At 42.4% G+C, this 23,072-nt stretch overlaps 2 protein-coding genes across 2 annotated transcripts in view; both read right to left on the bottom strand.

Annotated features, from left to right (window-relative positions):
• Window positions 1-380: 380 nt before the first annotated feature.
• MANF (mesencephalic astrocyte derived neurotrophic factor) lies at window positions 381-11,810 on the bottom strand. Its single transcript, XM_042455743.1, has 4 exons — window positions 11,643-11,810; window positions 7,291-7,418; window positions 5,180-5,321; window positions 381-806 (listed from the first exon to the last, which is right to left on the bottom strand). Exons 1-4 carry the CDS (start codon window positions 11,728-11,730, stop codon window positions 622-624), a joined length of 543 nt encoding a protein of 180 aa, XP_042311677.1. The 5' UTR covers window positions 11,731-11,810; the 3' UTR covers window positions 381-621.
• A 6,300-nt stretch (window positions 11,811-18,110) lies between these two features.
• Window positions 18,111-23,072, bottom strand: part of DOCK3 (dedicator of cytokinesis 3) — a 294,107-nt gene continuing 289,145 nt past the window's right edge. The window contains 1 exon segment of the mRNA XM_042447484.1: window positions 18,111-22,362. Coding sequence (XP_042303418.1) covers window positions 21,856-22,362 — 507 coding nt within the window. The 3' untranslated portion in view covers window positions 18,111-21,855.

Consider the following 23,072-nt stretch of genomic DNA (forward strand, 5'->3'; position numbering starts at 1 on the left):
ATCGCCACTAAACTTGCCCGTATGCCTGGCCCTAATCCAGGTCCTCAGATGCTTAGCTCCAATGTTTATAACCATGTTTAACTGAACATGGTTAATCTCCTATACAGAATATGTTTTCAAAATGTGACAGTACAGAATGCTCCCCCGGCACACACAGTATTCAGAACTTAGGGCATATGTGAATATTCATGTTCTGATGCCCAGTTCAACACTACACACAAGTAAACACCTCTGTAGGCCTGTTTCACAGACCATATCAATACACCTATTAAATAATGCTAGAAAGGTACCCACCTTGCTTGTATTCAGTGCCAGACTCAACTTGTAGAAGACCTGATTTGCCACTGAACTTGTACTGCTTCTCTTATATTAGCTGACACTGGATTTCATAATGTTTATTTTAAAAATCCCATACATGTGTCAATTTTTAAACATAAATCAGACAAGAGAAATAAAAACTTGAGACATGACAAGGCAATTGAACCAACGTTCGAAGAAATGTTCCAAATTGACAGTTGAAACCCAGTTAAATAAGTTACGAAAACAACTTTCCAGGAAAGAAAATAGAAGATTAACATAGTTGTGTGTCACTCGCTAATGTGCTAGAAGCCACTTGTATGGTCAGAGGTCTGTCCGCGAACTGGCTGCTTTTGGTGCATATTTAGGCATCAGTTCATTGATTTTCCGAATATAGTCTGATTTTTCTGCACAGCCTTTGCATGTTTCACCCCAGTCGTCTAATATCTTTTTCAGTTCTTTAACTCTCAGTTTCTTCAGGTCCACAGTACTCAGATCAATCTGTTTATCTGATGAAAAAATAGGATATGTTATTATATACAGTGTTCCCTTCTACTGATGCTGCTTTCAGATTACCAGATCCTCGTATATCATTACTCAGATAAAGTACCACAGATTTCACTCCTACTTCCCCTCAGTTCAGGGCACACACAGGAACACCATTCTTCCTGCCCCCCTCTTAACCATCAACCTTGTGGAAAAACAAGGTAAGCTGGGGAGAATCCCCACTTTCACAGCATTTAAAAGTAGCAACATGTCTATTAAAAACCTGCAGGAAAAGATTAAAATGGTAAAGTTATTCTAAACAAATTTATGTTGAAGAGAAAACCGGGGAAGGTTTAGATTCCATTTATTTCAGACAGGACTATAGTCTGCTTCAAAGATGTTTATTTAAATGCCTGGCTACTAAATTGTATTTAAACAATTCAATGATTATTTAAATGTAGCATTGAGCTGATTAGCCTGTTTTGTAAGACTTCTGAGAAAGGGTTATGGCTTTCCCTTGCAGTGTTTTATATTTCAGTTAGTAGGAATCAATTGGTTCCTGTTGCAGATTGTTGCAGCTTTACCTTACACTTCTACATACACATAACCAAGCTTAATCCCTTCTACTATTTCTCTCATGTATGCGCTGGCTAAGCTATTTATTGACATCATTCCAGCAATGACCTTCTTGATTAGAGCACAGCCCAAAAGGGTCACAATGACTAGACAGATGGATGTTAATTGACGACCATGATTTGGCCAATGGGTACTAGCGTTAATCTGTCATGCTCTACCCTTCCCTCATGGGCTCCAATTCCCTTCCTGAGAAGCCATACCATGGACCATCGGTATGTAACAGCAAACAGTGGCTTGCTGGGAACCAGAAAGTCACTGGCAAAAATTGAGCATATGAGCCTCAGCCTTGGAGCCAACACCCAAACTGTGCTTTCACCATTATTTATAAGAATGTTGCACTGCCTTAACACAGGCCAGATAGATAATATGCATCATTAATGATTTGCTACAACCTCAATGTTCTTTTCAGCAAGCAATTTTCTCCATCCAGTTTTTCTAGAAAAGACATACTACCTCTATTTCTTGCTCTTTGCTGTTTTTTTTATCACCCATAATGTTTCAAACTGTATATGACTAAACACATGTATTCCTTCCCCTATCATTTTACTGTCAGGTATAGCACTGTGCTGCTCACTTGGGAGTAAACTGCAAGTTATTCAATTTGATCTTACTTCCAAGTAAGTCACAGTTGCCACATCCTTGTATCACCATCCATCCCAGAAACCTTTCCATGACTGAGATAGTATTTTGTTTTAGAAGGCCAAGACTGGTCTGTAGCTGAAATAGACCTGCCTAAGTGCTGGATTCTTTGACTAGCAGTACTAGTAGTTTCATCAGTTTGTCTGAGGATCATGAGACCTCTTCCCAATGGAATACTCCACACAGAGTAACTGGCCTAAAGCTAGGTGCCTTGCAGAAGCACATGGTATTTGCACCATCAGACAAATCAAAGTTGCTTTAAAGATAGTAAACAAACAAAAAAGCCACTAAAAACCAGTACTTGGAAAAGTGTGTGGAGGGAGAGTAAACAGTTATGCGTGTGAGGAAAAAGTGAATAGAGGTTTTTGCCTTCATAACATTAGAAGCTGGGGAGTTATCTAATGAAGCTAAATGGGATACAAGACAAATTACTTCTCATTTAGTGCATACCTAAAGAATTCACTGTTACAAGACTTTATTTGTTAGCGATGAACATAGAAGTTTAATTGAGTTAGTGATTAAGTTTATAGGTTTGAACTGTGGGTAGAATGTTGAAGATAATAAGATTGTTATATTGGTTTATATTGCTAGAATGTGGGAAAGTACTACTATGCAAAGAGGGCCATGTTTATGTGTTTCGAGGCTGTTTAATCTTAGTGAGCAGAAATTCAGAGTAATGTAATACTCCTGTGTGAAGCATCTACTGTTTTGAAAATGTTACCGTTACCAACTATGTTTTGAGAAAGTTTGAAGCACGGAAATGTTTGGATGAAAAAGACCAATTGGTTTGCCTTTTGGACTTTGGAGATGGATATATGAATGTACTCGCTTGAGTCTAATTGTAACTTTAGATCTGTCAAAGAGCCGCTGTGCCCTGCTATGTTTTGTTTTCCTTTCAATAAACTATCCTGTTTGACAAAGTCCAGGAGATGTGGATAGGGTCCTTTGAGAGGTGAGAGTCACAACGTGTAGCCTAGATCCTTGCCCTTCCTGGCTTATCAAAAAAGCTAGAGGGGGATTGGCTAAATGACTAAAGGAAGTGGTTAATGCCTCACTAAAACAAGGCAGAGTTCTAGCTGGCCTGAAGGAGGCTGTTATAAAACCATTACTAAAAAAGCCCTTGCTGGATCTCACCATATTTATCAGCCAGTCTCTCACATTTCATTTTTGGGCAAGGTTTTGAAGTATGTGATGGCCTCCAAACTCCCTGGGGTTTCTGAATGAGATGGAGTATCTACATCCATTTCAATCCGGTTTCAGGCCTGGCTCTGGGACAAAGACAGCTTTGGTCACCTTGGTGGATGATGTAAGTGGAAAGCTAGACAGGGGAAGCCCGGAAGGTGGTCCTGGGGAACTCTTGCTTGACCGCTTGGCTGGTGGGGTCCCTCTGTGCTCGGTTCTGTCCTCCATGCTATTTAACACTTACTGCAGGAAAGGCTGTCCAGAGTTTTGGGGTTTGGTGCCATTCACATGCAGATGACATCCAACTTGATTACTCCTTTCCACCAGAAGTTAAGTGTTTGGTCCTAAACTAGGATCTGTCATCAATAAGAGACCAGATGAGGATGAACAAATTGAAACTTAATCCAGACAAGATAGAGGTGCTGCTGGTCAGTCAGAAAGGAATAGGGATTCAGCTTGTGCTAGATGGGGTTACACTCCCTTTCAAGATGAAGGTCTGTAGCTTGGATTCACCTCTGAGCCTGGATGTTCAGCCTTCAGTGGTGGTAGGAGTGCATTTACAGAGTTAAAGCTTATAGGCCAGCTGTGCCCATTCCTTGAGACTAAAGATCTGGCCATGGTGACACACATCTTGATTACTGTAATCCACTCTACTTGGGGCTGACTTTGAAAAGAGTTTGGAAACTTCAGATAGTCAAAAGAGCTGCAACCAGACTGCTAACTGGGGCTGGCTGCAGGGAACACACAACTCCCTTGATCAATAGCTTCACTGGCTGCCACTCCATTTACAAGCACAATTCAAAGTGCTACATTGGATCTATAAAGCCCTATACAGTTCTGGTCCAAATTATCTGAAGGACTGTATTTTCTCTTAGAAACCACCTCATGCTGGGGAGGGCCCTTCTCTCTGTTCCACCACTGTTACAGTTACATCTGGTGGGGACATGGGGAAGGCCTTCTCAATGGTAACCCTCAGGCTTGGAATTCCCTTCCAAGAGAAGTTAGACTGCCACCTTGTCTACTTTTTTTTCGCAGGCAAGTAAAGACTTTTCTGTTTAGAAAGGTGTGTGATGATGAACTGTATAAGGCCTGTATCACCAAAATAATGTGCTGGATCTTGTTAATTGTTATGCTGTTGTGTGTATGTATGTTTTAAGGACATATGTTTTTAAATCTGGTTTTAACTTTTGTGATTGTTTAATCTTGCCTTATCTTGTGGGTTTTTAATGATTTTTTAAAATTTCTTGCAAGCTGCTTTGCATCTCAGACTGGGAAAAAGTGGAACATTAATGAATATAACAATGGCGGGTTACAGACCGCCCATTTGGGGCGGGCTGTACCCACCCCTTTCCCCGGTGTATCGGGGCCTCAGTTGTTAGAACGGCAGCTGCTGAGGCCCCGATCTGCCGCTTTTCAGGCTGCGGGGAAGTGGCAAAACACCGCTTCCCCGCAGCCTGAAAAGGGGTGTCCTTGGGGCTTCAAGCCCCAAGGACACCCCGCGGCAGAGGGGAGGAGGAGAAAGGGGCTGCTTTGCCCCTTTCTCCCTTGCTTCGCTGGGCGCAGCCGTCTGAAGGCTGCGCCCAGTGACGCAAAGCGGCACCGCAAGCCAGGAAGGAGCTCCAAAACAGAGCTCCTTCCTGGTCCGCGCAAAGGGCGCACTAGGCACCCTAGCGCGGAGCAAGGACATCACGTCTGCGCCGCCCCATATAGAGGCGGCATGGCCATGACGTCCTCATGGCGGCGGCCGTCTGGAACGGTCGCCGTCATTTTTTATGCGCAGAGTGCATATTAGGGTTAGGAAGGTGCAGAAGTACCGCACCTCCCTAACCCTTGTACGCGCTCTGCGTGTACTTTAATGGCGGTGTGTAACCCGCCATTGATAAGGTTGAGCAGCATGTCACATCTTATTTTTAATTAATCAATTCTATAACCAACTCACCATATTTCAGCTCGCAGATCTGGCTATCTTTCTTCTTCAGCTTCTCACAAACCTTCTCAACAGGGATGTGATTACTTAGGGGTTTTGACACCTCATTAATCATTTTAGTGGCTGCATCACTAGTTGCTCCAATGTAATAGCACTAGAGAGTGAAAGAGAAAATGAGTAATCAGGACTTCTAAAAAAATCTTGGTTGCACCTTCTTTGAGAGACGCTCGATAAGATAGTAAAAAACAAATGTTTGCATCTCCTGGAAGAAAATATGGCAGTGTCATTAGGTTTCTGTTTTATTGAAGTTCTCCATGATACAGGGGACAGCATACTTTCCATTCTGTGGCCTAAATCCAATTGCTAATCACAAACAAGTACAGTAGACCCATTTAATCAGTGGGATTTACATAAATGGTATCTTACCAAGAAGTAATTGACTCAGTGGGTCTACTCTGAGTAGAACTAGCAATGAGATTTAGGCCACAATACATGGAAGATCAAATGCACTATTTTTACCCCTTAACACTTAAGAGACAACACATTTGTCTAAGGAAGCCAGAATATGCCAACTGACCAATATAACTGTCCAATGGTGGGATACCTGGCTTTCCTATTTCTGTCAGGAATGCTTTCAAGAAAGTCTTTGAGGAAAAGGATCATGACACAACTGGATTCTTCAAGCTTACAAATCATACATTAAAAGCTAATAAGCCTAAAATCCACATAAAACCATTCCATCTAGTACACCTCTTCTGATGCCATCACTCTATCTCTGTTCCTCTAAGAGAAAACATGAAATGACTAAATCTTGCCATTCCACAAAAATACACAATATATCTGTCAGCCAAGTGTCCCACAATTGGATAGTTACGTCGACCTGTCTGAAACAGACCAGAGCACTTGGTTTCTAAATAATGCTAGAAGAGGGTTGTTTATGAGCATACACTTTGCACTTCCGAACTGTGCTGTGCTGGCCTAGCCTTTTCACTACTAGTAGTGAAGCTCACTTTGTTTCATATTGGTGGGTTTAATGAAACACAGGAAGAAAAATATGTTGTAAATGTATTACAAGAAAACTGGTCTCTATCCAGAGGTGACTAATAAATCCCAAGGATACCTGAAATAAGGAAATGGCACTTAAATCCAGTGAAAGTCTGCATGTTGATAGCCAAAGGTTAACCTAAACAAGATAGAACTGTAGCTGGCTAGTTAAAAAGCTGTTTGGAAGCCTGATATACAGGTTGTCTTGCACAGAGGTACTCTCTTGAAAAATCAAGTTTACAGTTTAGGAATGTTTCTATATGCCCAAACAACAGGTATCGGCAGGAATTCTTTTGCACAGTTTAGATTGACATGTCAGCTGATCCTTCTTTGGAGAAAAGACTATCAGACATGCTCCACTCACATTCAAAACTGCATTACTCCAGCAGCCCATGTGGGACAGCCTTTGAGCAGCATTCAGATACTTCACCTAGTGCGCTAGGTAGTGTTGCTATTTTTGTTAAATGTCAACTAACTCCTGTTGTAACAATTCCTGATTCGCTTCTGAGCCCTATTTGAAGTGCTGATTATCACCTTTAAAGCCTTAAATGGGTACTGGCATACTTGAAGGACTGTCTTTTGTGACAAGATACTGTTTTGCCATTCATATCTCCAAGGTAGACATTATTTGGGGTCTCACAGCAGGTGACAGGTACAAAATTGGGCTTGTCATAATTGTGGTGCCCATACTCTGGACCTTTGTTATTAGTGATAAGCATGCAAAACTCACCAGTAACAAACCAAAGCTTTTGATTTTGGCATGCTTTTCATATAGAGACCTACATGTTTCTGCTTTAGTTATACACTATTACTGTTACCGTGCTCTGATTCCAGTTGTTTTAATGAATATTGCTTTCACCATAGACATTCCATTGCTAGAATGAATTTGGTAATGTTTGAAATAAATACACAAGAATTCTTCCTCCCAGCTCTTAGTAGTGTTCATTAGAACTCAACAGTTTACCAGGTTGTCTCTGTCTTGTAAAATCATCCACCTTTTCCCTATATCCCTTCTTTGCTTCAGGTTGCATTATTCATCTGAATCGCCACAGAACTTGAACACAGCCACTGTTACTTACCAGACGGTTTTCTTTGCCTTTTGTTTCTTTGCAAGATTTTAGAATTTCTTTTTCAATACTGTTTGGTGTAAACTCAACATTATTGTCCTTTAGGCTCTGGTAGAATCTTCCCAAGAATGACACACACACTGTGAAGGGAAGAACACATGCATTATCCTAATGCTAAGCTGTTGTTCCAAGCGAGCCTTTCTCAAAAATTCAAGGAACTTAAACATGAGCGAGCGATACCATGCCAAAAGATAAACAACTAACGGAGATGACAAATTACTAGGGATGAAGAAAAGGAGAGCAAGAAAATGGAAATTAATAAGCAGTATAAGAATGCAATGTAAACCCACCTGTATTCATTAAAAGCAAGCAGTGTGAACAGTTGGTACAGGTTACTACACTATTTTATAACAAAGGGTTTATGGAAAACATTCTCTTCCCAGCTGAAAAAATGGGCACTGTGTTTCTTACTTTGTCATAATGTTAATTTGATTCTACTTAAAAAGTGAAAACAGGTCTTTCTAATCCTTCTCTTCAATGCAAGCCTAGTTTAATGTTTTAAATTGGTCTTTCTCCTGTCTTGGAAATATCAGAGGCAATAGATAAATTGTCTAAATAGTTTCCTCAGTGATAAGCATATTGTATCCTTCATGTAGACTTCAGTCTTTCTGCCTACCAGTGACATCAGAGCACTGGAATCCTAGGAGTGCTATGTTCAGTCACTTTCTTACAGTTTAGGGAGCTGGGTATGCTTACCTTGGGGAAGAGGTTAACATGATTACCATGTTTACATATTTGAAAGGCAGCTCTGGAGACTAGGACACAGAGTAATGGATGCAAACTACAGGAAAAGAGATTCCACCTAAACATTAGGAAGACCTTCCTGATGGTAAGAGCTGTTCAACAGTGGAACATCCTGTCCTGGGAGTGGTGGAGTCTGGTTCTTTGGAGGCTTTTAAACAGAGGCTGGATTGCCTTCTGTTGGGGATGCTTTGATTGTGTATTTGTGTGTAGCAGAATGGGGTTGGATTGGATGGTCCTTATGTTCTCTTCCAATTCTATGATAAGACTTGTGCTGTGGGTGGCCACGCAAGTACTGCTCCTTCCTGTACCATTAGCCAAGCTGTATGGGGGGAAATCCCACACCATCTTTACATTAGGTCCCATGGAAGCCTCAGCACAGATCCCTCACATCACTGAAGTAACTCTGAAAAGAGGCATCCCTCTTACTGCTACTAGTCCGCCCTTCTTATACACGGATTTTTTTATACATGGATTCAAGCATTACACGGTTTGAAAATGTTCCAAAAAAGTATAAATTTACCTTGATTTTCCATTTTTTATAAGGGACACCATTTTGCTATGTCATTATACTTAATGGGACTTGAGCATACATGGATTTTGTTATACACGGGGGATCTTGGAACCAAACCCCAGCATATAACAAGGGTCCACTGTATAATGCAAGAACAAGGTCTGAAATTCTGGAACAGTTTTCTTTTCACCAATGACATCTGATGCATATGGAATGATTGACTAGGAATTAAGAGTATTTTGGAAGAAAAAGTTACTTTAATTGACAAACTTTGGATTGCATAAATCAAACTACTAACCTTAACCAATTTGTAGATAACCTACTTTTTCTCAAAGATTAAGGCAAGATTTCCTAGTCAGGAGCAAACAATGCCCTGACACTTCTTAAAGGGAATCCTCCCACTCCTGAATGGTGATCATAAGATAGTTAAAGCAAGTAAGATGAACTTTGGAAGGTAACAAGGTTCCTTGAATCCAAATGTTATATTTATTATACAGTATGCTATTCTTCTACTCTTTACACAAAAGTGAAATACTTATTTTCTAGTTGTACTCAATTAGGCTTCCTTTAGGCTGCCATTTTCTAACTGCTATGTTTGGTTTCAGGAACCCCTGTGGATAACAAAATCCATGGATGCTCAAGTCCCATTAAATACAATGCCATCACAAAATGGTGTCTCTTACATAAAATAGCAAAATCAAGCTTGGCTATTTGGAATTTATACTTTTTAAAAATATTTTCAAGGCGTGGATGCTTGAACCCATGGATAAAAAATCCATGGATAAGGAAGGCCGACTGTGTATCCGTTTGTGTGTGTGTATTTAAGTGAAATCAGTCAGCAGAACAAATTTAATATTAAATCTGTCTTAAGTGAAGGCCTGACGAAGTGCTTTTGCTCTGTCTGAGCCATCTCTTGTTTTCTAATTCACAAATTGTAGCTGAAATGTGTTCAGTTTCTGAAATGAATACGTGGTAGGAAAAGCGACATCATTTCCCTGAACCACCTACAGGAAGTCCCAGTTATGTTCAGAATACTGTAGCTGCATTTTATCATTAACATTTCAACAATCATCTGCCCATATTTAAAAACACTCTGTAACTATGGCAGATGCTAGCTACATGGGTGAGTCTTACTCCTGAAAGATGCTTCTAAAGATAATCTGAGCCAGGGTTTATCCAAATTAAGTCACAGAACAACAAAGACATGAACAAGAGTTGCACCTACAGCAGCTGCTCTTCGTAGCCTAAGGACTAGGCAATGAGGAACACACTCTCTGCTTTTCGATCCAAGGCAGGGCTCCAGGGTCCACTCATCCTTCCATCCTTTTGTAGCTTAGTAAAATGAGTACCCAGATTGTTGGGGGCAGTTAGCTTACAGACTTAGAGAGTGCTTACTTCACTGATGAGCAGTACAGAAATGTACTTGCTATTGTTTTTAGTGTGTGACAGACACTCAAGTACATGGGCAAATGGTCGGCCTGTGGGAGAGTGTGTCAGTGCCTTCAAGTTGCCTTTCAATTCATGGTGACCCCACAAATTTCACAGTGTTTTCTTAGGGCAAGGAATTCTCAGGGGTGGCTTTATCAGTTCCTTTCTATGAAATGTAGACTATGCTGCCTGGTATTCATTGGCAGTCTCCCATTGAAATGCTAACCAGGGCTGACCCGCCTTAGCTTCCAAGATCAGACAGGATCTGGTGCCTTCAGGGTATACAGGCCTGCCTCTGGGAGAAAGGATTTGTTAGGAAGTTCAAGGGAGGGTCTATGGGTGCCACTGCGACTACAGCCATCAAGATGAGTCACAACCCATGGCACAGCCTTAAAAGGCCAAGAGGACCAAGTAGGTCTGAAGGGGCAGGTGCTCACTGGGACGGAGGCAGACTGAGCAACCCCATTTACAATCATGGAAATAACATCCAATATTAACCAGGCATAGCGGTTTGAGTGTTGGACTATGGCTCTGGGGAGCTGGGTTCGAGGCCCATCTCAGCCATGAAACCCAATGGGTGACTTTGGCCAAGTCACACTCTCTCAGCCTCAGAGGAAGGGAATGGCAAACCTCCTCTGAACAAATCTTGCCAAGAAGAACCCATGATACAGTCTCCTTAGGGTCTCCATAAGTTGAAACCTGAAGGGGCACAACAACCACAACCACAACCACTTAATCAGAAGCAGACACTTAAGGAAGTTGTGTGTGTGAATGTGTGGGGCATTCCCAAGCCTTTTCTGGCAGCCCTGGCCCAGAGGCTTCACCCAAAGGTCCCTCCAAGCGACAGGGACCACTCCTTGGGCCTCAGGGAGCCATTTCCTTCCTCACAACAACCCTGTGAGGTGGTCCCTTCTGCTCCCATGGGCAGTAAAGGCGAGGGGGACCGAGGAGGAGGGCCTTGGGGGAAAAGGCAGGGGCAGGAAGCTCCACACGCTCCTGAGGAACGCAAACCCATGCTGCTTAGTACTGCTCAGAACGGAGGGCATTGGGGAGTCCCTCCGTCCAGGACAGCTTGGAATGGAGGACCTGTCTAGTCAACCTGACTCTATAGTCACCGAGGAACAGGACCCAGTGAAAAGCTGGAAACAGTCCTAGGACCGTAAAGGAGGGGTGCTTCTTGGCCAGGCTGAGAGTGAGGGACGCCGAGGCCTCCCTCTGGATCAGGGCCTGAAGGGGAGGACGCCCTGGTCCTGGTCCCCCGCTGGCGCTAGAGCCTCCTCCATAACGCCCCAGGTCTCAAATGCAGGGAAAGCTCCGCTTGCTGCTTCGTCCGGCTCCAAGCGGAGGGCGTTTTGGAACCCCTCCCCGGCCAGGAGGCTCTGAGAGGGAGGGAGGGAGCGCTCGGGAAAAGGAGGGCGCCTCTCTCTCTCTTTAGTGGAGGGCATGCTAAGAAACAGTCATAGAGAGATAAAGCCCTGCTCCTTAGGCTCAGGATGGAGGGCCTTTGGGGAGGGGAGGGGAGGCTGGGATGGAGGACGTGTCCGGGAAAAGGAGGGCGCGGGGGATGATATCTCTGCCTGAGTCCCTCCTTCGCCCCCTCCAGCCCCGCAAGCAGCCTCACCTTCGCAGTCCCCTTCCCTCAGAGCGCGGCTGCCGGCCGGGAGCAGGATGAGGGCCATGGCCGCCCAGAGCCCCTTGGCCGCCGCCATCCTGCGTCCCTTCCTTCTTGAGGTTCCCTCAGGAGCCCCTTTTCACAGCCGGCACCTTGGCGACACTCTCCCCGCCCACCCGCGCCCTCATTGGCTGCCTTCTCTCGCCCGCTTCCTACGTTGCGGCTTGCCATTGGCCCGCTCCCTCCCGAATCTCCACGCTGCCTCTCCTGATTGGCTGAGCGGCGTTCGGGACCGGAGAGTTGGCGGGCGGCGATTGGAGGAGAGAGATGATGAGGGATCGAGGGGCCTGTAACTCCTCACATCCGTAATCAGGGGCGGCGCCATGTTTAGTCAGGGCACGCGGAACGCCGTATCGCCATCTTGGTCCAGGGCGACGGCTTGGGAAGGGGGAGTCTCGCGAGATGACGTATTCTGCGCCTGCTTTGAGGCGGATTCTGAGATGGCCGTTTGGCGGCGGTTTAACTGCTCCGCCCCACGGGATTGTGGGAAATGTAGTTTGGCTTTTTGGCCCCAGAGCTGCTCTGACAGAGAAAAATAAATGTCCCGCAAAACCACAGTTCCCAGAATTCCCTGAGACTGAGCCAGGGCAGTTAAAGTGGTCTCAAACTGAGTTATTTCTGCAGTGTGTTTCAGACCTCAGACTGTGGATGCATCCAGACTGGAGGAGAGAGATCTCCTCTCTGGGCCCCACAACAAACCCCAACTCCCAGAATTCCATAGCAAAGAACCAGGCACAGAGCTGGAATCATTTATACAAGGATGAGACCCCAGACCTGAGATGGAGAATGATGTTGAACTGCAACTCTCATCATCCCCATCCAGACAGCTCAAATCATGAAGGGCCATGGGACTTGCAGTGCCACACAGTCATGCTAGCCTTGCCTGAAGAGGGGGGCATGAGTAAATAAGTATTGTTAGGATGAGGATGATCTTGACTGAGTAAACCACCCCCTCCTGTTTCTTGCTGCTCATCCCATTTGGCTAATCTGGCACACAAGCAGTGGCATTCCTGGGGGGTGCGGGGGGTGCGGACGGCACCAGGGACGCCCCAAAAGGGGTGATGCCTGGATGGCGCCCCACACTTCAGTACTGCCGACGCGTTCTTCTCATGAGGACGCCAAGGGGGCTCCACACACACCCACAGCCCCCCTTGATGTCACGTCACCCTGTTGGTCCCACTCCCCAGAAACCCCAGCCCCAGACTGGGTGACACATTCCCAGCCGGCAGCGCCACTGCACACAAACAGAGCAGCTCTGAGATGATAAAACAGACAACAAGCAGTAAGGACTGACTTCAGCCAAAAAAGCTAGGCTCACGTCTGTCCCGCAAAGGGCCTCCTCTGCTGCTGCGAGGAAGCTGTGGAACGACCCGCCGGAAGAGATCCGCCACCATGTCTCCACTCTTCCAGACTGCAACAGGCTCTGAAGACGGATCTCTTCCGGCAGGCCTTCCCAACCTAGCCAATAAACTCCCCTGTGTGTGTTCATGAACAGGGTCTCAATTTTCCGATCTATGTCTCTGCCCGCCACAGTGTTTTTAATTCTAACCTAATGCTGTATTACATTTTATTGTTTTTAAACTCTGATTCTTTAATTCCAGTTTTACTATTGGGGAGGGGGTTGGGAAGGGGCCATTTAGTATTTTATTGTAATGTATTTTTACTATTGTAACCGCCTGTATTCCTAGTGCTTGGGTGGGCCATAAATACATTGTTTATTATTATTATTATTATTATTATTATTATTATTATTATTTATTAACATTTCAAGTCGCACTCTCTCAGCCTCCTCAGGGGAAGGCAGTGGCAAGCCCCCTCTGACCAAATCTTGCCAAGAAATCCCCATGACATTTTTGCCTCGGTCACCATAGGTCAGAAATGATTTGAAGGCGCACAACACAAACACATACACACTCACTAATAGGTGGAAAAGCCCATTTGTTGCTCTCTCCAAGGAGGGCAGGCAGAGCCTTGTCACCTGAAGCTCTCCTGCAGTGAATGGAAGTCAGTGCCCTCCTCTTGTGCTCTCTAGGAGGACTGCCAGTGATTCCTAGCATCATGGGATGAATATGGCTGAATTGCTTCATGGGGGAAAGGGAGTCAAGCAGGTGGCAAAGTGCCTTGGCTCCCTCTCCACCCAAGAGTGCAAACATATGAGATTATATCCCTTAGGGTTTTTTCAAAATCATTTTACTGTTTGTATTGGATATCTAGAGAGCTACATAATGCCTACTGTGGAGCATCAATTGGTATAAAGAGAGACTTCTCTGAGCTGCCAGAATCCTTTTTTAAAAACAAAAAACCAAGGAAATGTCACTAGGTGATGTGCCAGATGACTTCTTGAATTGTAAATTTAGATGTAGATGGCCTTTGAATGGGTATATCTTATTTGTCCTTTTAAACTGTAGCATGTTTTCATTAATGTGTTTTGAACTGAAGTTGTGCATTGTTGATTTGTTGTTGTTCCCCCGCAGTAGAGGAGAGGGGAGCAAGAAATCATCACCATCCCAAGAACATTGAATAGTGTTTAAAAAGTCATGTTAGCTAATAATTATATATTTCTAAATTTAAGAGCGATGAAGAAATGCAGACAAACCAAAACCAGCAGGTATATGTCTTTAGATTTGAGAGTTAGTGTGGTATAGTGGTTCGAGCATTGGATTACAACTCTGGAGAGCAGGGTTTTATTCCCTGCTCTGCCATGGAAACCCACTGGGCGAGTCACACACTCTCAGCCCCAGAAAACCCCATGATAAGGTTGCCATAAGTCAGGAATGGATTAAAGCTACACAGCAAGAACATGGATAAGGAACTGCATGGATAAGGAATGTTCTCTGGGCAGAGAAGACTGAAGGGAGATATGATCGCACTCTTTCAATACCTCAAGGAAGGGGGTGCAGGTTTGTTCCTTGCTGCCTCAGAGGGCAGAATAAGGTCTAAGGGTTTGAGCTTATGGGAGGGCCAATTTCAATTGAGCATCAAAGCGATTTCTTGACTGTTTCTTGCATCAGTTGAGCATCATAGGGATTTCTTGACCACATGTGTTAAGGTATTGGAGGTGAAAATGTTCAGATGTGGCAATGGCTGCAGAAGCCTAAATTGGCTACAGCTGGCGTCCAGAGCAGCAGCTGGATGCTCAAGGTCAACTGAGCTGGACTAAGTGTAAATATGCTATGTCTTCAGTCTGAAGAGAGATTTGTGTCTATGGTGCATTGCAACTTGTATAGGAAGAGGCTGGGCTTAGGGGGTCGCCGCATGGTAATTCTGTATATAAGCAAAAACGCTGTGCTGTGGGAGTTTGAGATAGTGTGATGTGTTGGTGGGTAAGAGATTTTGTATAATGGCGATTAGCTCATGTTATTTGAAACAAAGCAATAAAGTCCTCTTAGGAGTGAACTGCTGGAGAGTGATTCTTTGATCTAGCAGCTGTTTTTCCAGGCACTCTTCCAAGCAAGGTGAAAGCTTGTGTTTGGAGCTTCGCTCTGATCCTGTGGTGGAGAGATAACTGAGGTCTTCATCCATTTGCCATCAGACTGGAATCACAGGCAAGATTCATCACCCAAATATCAACAACATGATGGGGATTCTCTTGCATTGAGCAGGGGATTGGATCTGATGGGCCATAAGGGCCCTTCCAACTTTATGATTCTGTAATTCTGAAAGGGAGATTGGGCTTAAGTTTCTTCTCTTTCTCAGACAAAATGGGAATGGTTTTATAGTTTTTTTGTGAGTTTTTCGGGCTATGTGGCCATGTTCTAGAAGAGTTTCTTTCTGATGTTTCGCCAGCATCTGTGGCTGACATCTTCGGAGAATGCTTGCCTGGAAAAAGTGGGTATATATATACTGTGTGAGCCTAAGAAGGCAGGAGTGATTTGCATGTGTATTGTTCTGTTGCTGATGGCAGGCCTCAGGCTGGGAGGCTAATGCAAAAGAGGATCAGTGTCTGCTAATTGGTGATCATTATCTGTTGGGAAAGCCCCTGATTCTGAACAGTTTCCCATTTGCATTAGCTGAGTCCTTATTTTGCTATTCCTCAGGACTGGTAGCCAAATTTTGTTCACTTTAAGGGTTTCTTCTTTCCGGTTGAAATTGTCCAGATGTTTGTGGACACTGAGGACCAGGGTTTGAATGCTTGCTAGGCCTACTGAGTGGCTTTGGGCAAGTCACTCACTCTCAGCCTCAGAAAACCCTGATAGGTTCACCTTAGAGTTACCTTCATCCACATACAGTACTGCAAAGGCAGTTAGAACAGTGAGCGGTGTTCTGTGACGATTGACCTGCATGTACGTTTTAGGCTGCCCATGTGCAGTGGAATTCAGTGCTGTCATGGGCAGATGGCAGATCTCTGGATTTCCCCTTTTGCTTGCAAGGAGCAACCTCACCTTTGGAGTTACACTATGGTGTTCTGTAGCCTGCCACACTGCAGAGGAAGATTGCTTGATTTCTGTTGTTGGGATATTGAAAATATTACAAAGTGTGTTTCAATCCTCATTGCTGGATTTCTTGAAGAAGTGCAATGACTCATGGCTGATTTTATTTGTAGAGCCACACTCCCTCAAGCCACACACTACTTTTTTGCAAAAGTATTTAAGGGAAGGTGTACATCTTGCACTGGGGGGGAAGAGTGCACAGACTCCAACAACTCTGCAGGAAGAATAAACACTATAAAGGAAAAAAAGGGAAGTGGTCCAGTGGTGGATCCCTGCTTCTGTTTGGCCCTTTTTATTTTTTTATTCATATCTGAACAGAATTACAATTATATATGATCAAATAATCTATACATTAAACAGCATTAAAATAGACAATATTCTTAAGTCAGTCATTATATATAAATGCAACAAATTATCATTTCTTTTAGAATCAGTACACTGAAATAAATAACTCAGGAGGGAAAAACACAAAAATAATTTAGTTGCCTTGAAAGGGCTTCATGAGTGCGCTCTTGTTTGATTCATACCGTGGGTAAACGCTCAGCCTTTGGAGAGAGTAAAATGTATTTAAAAGTTTACAAAAATGGCACAGGCAAATAAATTGTGTTGCTTATTGCCAATGTCACAAGGTCTGTCTAGTAGGAATTTATAACACTTGCATAACCACATTTATAATATAGTGGGAAAAGACACAGGATTATCATAGCAATGCAATATTGCTATACCGGGGGCTAGAAAATGTGATTTCTACACAAGGAATGTGCTAAACATACAAAAAGATTCTTGATGTCCTGCACACCTATAGTGCACTATAGTGACCTCCTTGAAAGATCTTTATAGTCTGATTCGATCAGGTACAGAGATGATTTCCCCCAAACCAGCCAGTGACTCTCTCAGGTGAGGAGGAGTTTGAACCAAGGACTCCCACGCCCACCAGTTTATACTCACTACACTAATTGGCCAGCTAGATCTTAACAAAAACCCATGTGCTGAGTCAGACATCCTGAACTAACCCAATAGTCTGCCATTATATCTAGCCTATACAGCTTGTCCTGTCAGGTTTGGTTCCTTTCTTTCCCCAAAATCCACATCGATCCAAAAACTAACTGTACGCAAGGCAAGCCTCAATGTGCTGCCTCATTTGTGTGTGGTTTCTACTACTGCATTTAACTGCTGTAATTATCATAAGTATGGAACAAATTGTCATGGCTTTAACGGGGAACTTAACATTTTGGTGCTGGGTACCTATGCATAAGACATTGTTCTGCCACAGACAGGGGGAAAAATACTATTGCAACCAAAAGCTACTTCCTCTGCTACTAGGAATAGATGATGTGGCTACAGGTCAGATACAGAATATGCTTCTGGACTGACAACAGAACTGATGTAGCTCAAGACTGGCAACAGATGGGAGCAGTTTTATTTCAGTAAACTTGGGGGACTGACTTCCCCAGACTACTATGGCATTAGAGAAACTATTCTGAAACAGCGAAAATCCATGTGAGTGTTCAAGTAGGCACTTTAGAAAGCAAGAAGTTATTCTGCCTCTCTTTAGGTCCCTCAGAGCTAGAGGAAAATCCTTCTAGTCAATAGCAGCTGCTTTGTAGCTCCTTTCCTCCTTGCATTGAATATCCCTTTTCTTCTAGTGATTACGGTTTACAATGTATATATGTAAAATTATACTCAAAAGTCATGCAGAAAATATTTTTAATATGAGTTAACATTACTGAGTAAAACAGGGTCATTTAAGGGTCAATGATCAGATTCATTTCCTCATGAAATAGATTGCAGCCATTTCCCTCATTTTCCAGTTTCTTCAGAGGTTTCCCGCTCCCCAATCCTAGGTATATAATTTCCTTTGCCATCACCTGAATAATAAATGTAAAAGGAGGTCAATGAAATATAAAGTGCATCCTCTATTTTACTTAGAGAATTGGGAAAGATGAATGGGGGCAGCTGAATAAACATCTCACTGGTACTCAGAGAGTACATCTGCTCAATGATTTTTAATGTCAGGTATTAATCTTTAATTCCACATCACAGCAGTTGATTGAATTGGGAAGGGAAAGAAAACCCCCAAAACAAAACAGATATTTACACCTAAAGTTCACATCACTTATTGGTTGATTCCAGAAACATGCTATCACAATATATACAATGAAATATCTTTAGGACTCTGGTACAAATGTTTTGTTTGTATTCTTTTAGGTTTGCTTTTCCTTACAGTTAATACAGGTTTTCTGAACATGAATACACAAAAAGAGAACTGGTTAGAGGGTTTTTGCTTTTTTAAATCACAGATTGCCATAGGTTAAAAACACATTTACAGGGCAGAGTACCAGTCAGACATCACAATCTATACATTTTTTGCTGAGATTTCCTGTATAAATACACAGCGTTCAAGTGGGATATTTACACAGAAATAAAAAAGGGGGACAATAATCAACATGATTTCCCCTCCCCAAATTTCCTGCTGTCATTCTCCCTCATGTAGGATATTATTTAGCCCCCCCCCCCCTTTTAGGATTAAATAAGGGGAAAAATGTGAGTGGGAATACTTGTGGGTATACTTTGTTATTGTAATAAAATGCAATTATATTTCCTACTGCTTCCACATGATGGAACAAATTCATCCCGTTTTTCAACAAATGTCTTTGCAACTCTCTCTTCTTCTAGACAAAGGGCAAGAAGAACATATTTTGGAGCAGTTTATACCTTTTCCAAGGCACCACGATTCTGTGTGCTATTTTACTGTCCAAAAATATTTTAAAAATAATTTCTGTTTTGCTATCTGTGTCCAAAGAATTTATTACTATATTTTTCAATAGGAACTTTGGCTTTCAAAGCCATGTCAGCACAAACCCCATGCAATGTGGTTTGAAAACTTTATTAAGCAACATGTATGATACAGGCTTGGAGATTCAGTTTAGCGACTGGACTGCCTTCTGCATTATATTTTGTGGCCCTGATTTATATGATGCTGAATTTCACATTCACCAATTGAAATACACTGGAAATTGCATCGGACATATAAACACAAAGCACCCCCCTTTAAAAAGCCACTTAACACACACACACACAACGTTGTGTAGAAATGTGAAAATGATGCTTCCTTACAAGAATCCTTATGAACACATATCTAAATTTGCCTCTCTTCATAAAACATGATGTCTATGGGAAAAGGATAATAACTGGTTTTATTTATATCATTAGAAAACTCATTGGAATAAAAACATACCATTTGTAGAAGCTTCTCCTAGCTATAGGTCCAGACAGCTCAGACAAGTCTCAGTTCTAGGTAAACCTGTTTAGAACTGCACTGCCAATGTCATACCCTATAAAGATGATATCATTTTAGAATCCTTCAGGTAGATAAAATTGTGACTGGCTGGAAAACTCCTCCTGGTGGATAAAATCTATCCTGCTTGACATTCTAATATTAGCTTGGAAGTTTGTATTTTACATCTAAATTTGTGCTTGCCAGGAGCGATTTCTGGTGGCTTTGGAAAGCCAGCATGCTTCGTAGGATTGGTCCTTGTAGGCTAAAACTAAGAGGGAAGGCAAAAGATTTCAATAGTGCAGGCTGAGAAAGAAAACAAAACCAATTTTTCCCCCAAGGCTTGTTCGTTAGTTAAAATATAAGGGCAAAGGATGTACTTATTTGCATTGGAGGGAGCTTAAGCAAACTATCATACAAACATACCTCAATCAAAATAAATTACAGTCATTCAAGGGCACACTATCCTCTTTACCTGTTTAGGAAAAAAGTCATTTTTTAATCATATCTTTATCATGACTGAATGAACAGGGTAATTAGGACTTTAAGGTTTTTCATTCCTGGTGTGAGTAGATATCTGTTAATGCAATTGGCCTTCCCTTTCCTCTTCTGCATGCCTGCTCCACTCATATCTGCTCTGAAGGGCAGCTTTACCTCTCCAGAGAGTTGGGTGCTAAGTGGGAAATTGCAGGGGGAATCCATTCTGCTGTGGTTTTCCATTCTGTTGGCAAATGAACACAACTGGATTTTGTAGCCATTGCCAGTTTGGGATGCAGGGTCAGTCCTTTACATTTTCTGTGCTCTGATTCACCTTTAGTGTAACGTGTTTTGTAATGTGCTTTTGGGTATCACTATGAAAAATGGAACAAAACAAAACTAAACCAAACCCAAACAAATAGTTTTTTTCTAGCCCTCCGAGGGAAGGAGAACAAAACTGGATGTTAAACAAAGATAACAATCTTGCTTTTTTAAGGTACTGAATGAGATAGTAATAAAAAAACCACTGATTAACAATCTTCAACTCTCAATGTATTATTAAATATAAATTATTAATTTTTACCACATTGCCTAGCATGTATTAAGATTTCTTTCTTTATATGTTGTCTGTAACCTTTCTCAGTGTTAGTTATATCAGATAGCTTATGGCAGCATGTTCCACAGTTCCTTTGATTAAAAAGTGCAATGATGGCATGGAAAAGGAATTGGCTGCTCTAGTTCTTGAATATAAATACACATAGTGGCTCTTTTTCACTCTCACAGTCCCCAGTGGTTGGTCACTACTTTAGTCCACCTTTTTTAAAATGAAGAAGCAACAAAACAGATTTTTGTTTTGTATTCTGTGGGCAACCTTTAAAACTTCTGTTTTTATAGTGTTATAAACCTACTGTTTAAAAAAGGTAATAGTAATTCTGTGACATTGGAACAAATAGAGGTCCTGTGGTCCAATAGCACTGTCAGGTTTTGGGGATATGGCAGAAGAGAAGACAAAAGTTTGTAAAATGCAGATTCTTTGTCTAGAGGCAAAGGTCAAATATCTGCTCAAGCTTTCCTTTTATTCTAGCTCATTTACTTAGTTGCTGTGCCATAAACAACTACTAGCTTACTTCTTGAACTAGAATAAAAGTGCTAGTGCCAACAGCCAGTCTAGGCTTAGCCAAAGAAAGGCTGCAGGTGTCATGATTAGGTATTTTCCTCATACTGTAGGCATCAGTACATACAGACAACAGTAACAATGGGAAAAGCAGGAAATCAAAGCTCGTGACAGGAAGAGTTTGTTTGAAACGAAGCCTTAACACTGAAACGGCAGCCAGTAAGCACTGGTTAGATTGCTTCAACACACCTGAGGCAATGCAGAGAGACTACTGCAAAGTAGTTGACACCTCAAGCCTGGAATATTCAGTTTTTTCTTTAGCAAATGTCAGTGCCTCTGAACTGTGCACCTTCTGGCTTGACACTTCATGGAATCCCTGAATTAGAAATGAGCATTCACTTACTACAGCAAAAACACCCCACATTCTTAGTGCAACTGCTTCAACTTGTGCGCATCTCAATACTGGGAGGAAAGCCCGTAAAAAAAATCTGTACCACATTCCCCCTCAAAACTTTAACATTTCTCAGTTTCTGCAAGTATCTATAGCTAAAGTTATATACCCCCTCCTGCCGTCTCATTAACTGTAGAAGGAATGAAGCACCCACTACAAAGAGAAAAAAGGGAAAAAAAAAAAAAAAAAGGACAAACCCCCAAACTTCCCAAAGTCTGAAAAGTATAAAATTAAATAAAAAAGAAAGCAGCAACCACACATGCTGGCCCCAGTGTCTGGCCCCAGTCATTCTCACAGCAGCAGAGAATAAACCAGTTCGTTTTGTTTCTTCTCCTCTGAAGATTCAGATTATAAATCACTTCTGTTTCTTAGGCCTGGAATGATCATGCAAACTATTCTTCCCATAGTATTGCCTACTGCTCACTGATGCCATGTTCCCAGGCCACCCTGGCCTGCTCCTCTTTTGCACCACTAATGGGCTGGGAGATTTTGCGATGGAGTGCTCGGTGTTTTTCTTCCTCTTCCAAAATCATTCCCTCCTCATTATCCATATTTGGGAGACGGGAGTGATATGGTTTAGGGGGTAGAGCTGGAGGGTCTATCGCATCCTGAGGAATGACTCCAGATGGAGCAGAGTGGCTTCGGCATGGCTGGGATTTGAGAGTTTCCAGAACATCAGGCTCGGAGAGACTGTACCTGACAGGGAGGTAGGGTGTCTCTAAGTCTTCATCAGTATTCCAGGCCTGGCTAGGGACAGAATCCATGGTGTCTGTTCGAGGAGGGGGTTCAGATGAATGCCCAAAGTTACTTTCACTTAATGAGGACACTCCGCTGCTGGCACTGCCTGAAAGGGTAGAGTTGCTTCCATCTAGGCCAGACTGGGGACTTGTGGGTGATGCAGGTATTGGGTGAAGAGGTGACTATTCAAAAGAACAAAAAACAGCAATATAGAACATAGAAATTAATACAAAGCAAGTTTTGTATTCTTCCCACATTAATTCCCATTTTAAAGATTTTATGCTTAAATAATTAAAAATGCAAAATAAAAATATTAAGAATGCGTGCCCCAGCTTTGGGTTTCCATTACTTACATGTGGGCATTAAGAACAAGAAAAAAACAATTATACAAAACAATGATTGGTCTATAAGGAAAAAAAACCTACAAAAGCCACATATGGGCAATACCTTTTATTAAGACTAATCAAATATCATAAGTATGTGCAAGCTTATAATTCTCTAGGACTTGTTTGTCAGAGTGGATGGCACAAAAAAGCAGTGGATGGAGGAAAGGGGAAATTAATCTATTAGAGTAGATGTTCTAGCCATACAGTCTGCATTTAAGTCTCAAATACATTTAAGTCTCCATTTCAGTCTCAAAATGGAGATTGCAGATTGAATGAAGTAATTTTTGCTGGGGGTTATAGATATCAGATTGTATCTAGGACTGTAGCATGAAGAAACAGCTGACTTTCATTTTATGACATTTTGTTTGGTTCTCATAGAAATACTGATGGTTATGTTTAAGCTAATACTGACCTCAGTTCTTAGGAATTAATAGCTGCCAGAGTGATCAGACTGAAAGGAGGATGTAATGCAGGGAATTTCAAACAAGTGCAGCTTTTAAAATAAC

Source organism: Sceloporus undulatus, chromosome 2, assembly GCF_019175285.1.
Source record: "Sceloporus undulatus isolate JIND9_A2432 ecotype Alabama chromosome 2, SceUnd_v1.1, whole genome shotgun sequence".
Classification (NCBI taxonomy): domain Eukaryota; kingdom Metazoa; phylum Chordata; class Lepidosauria; order Squamata; family Phrynosomatidae; genus Sceloporus; species Sceloporus undulatus.

Excerpts from the sequence above, each read along its gene's own strand:
- MANF (XM_042455743.1), bottom strand. The coding sequence starts at position 11,730 with ATGGCGGCGGCCAAGGGGCTCTGGGCGGCCATGGCCCTCATCCTGCTC. Across the intron at positions 7,419-11,642 it reads GAGGGAAGGGGACTGCGAAG|TGTGTGTGTCATTCTTGGGA; the intron begins GTGAGGCTGCTT and ends TTCCCTTCACAG. Across the intron at positions 5,322-7,290 it reads AAGGCAAAGAAAACCGTCTG|TGCTATTACATTGGAGCAAC; the intron begins GTAAGTAACAGT and ends TTCACTCTCTAG.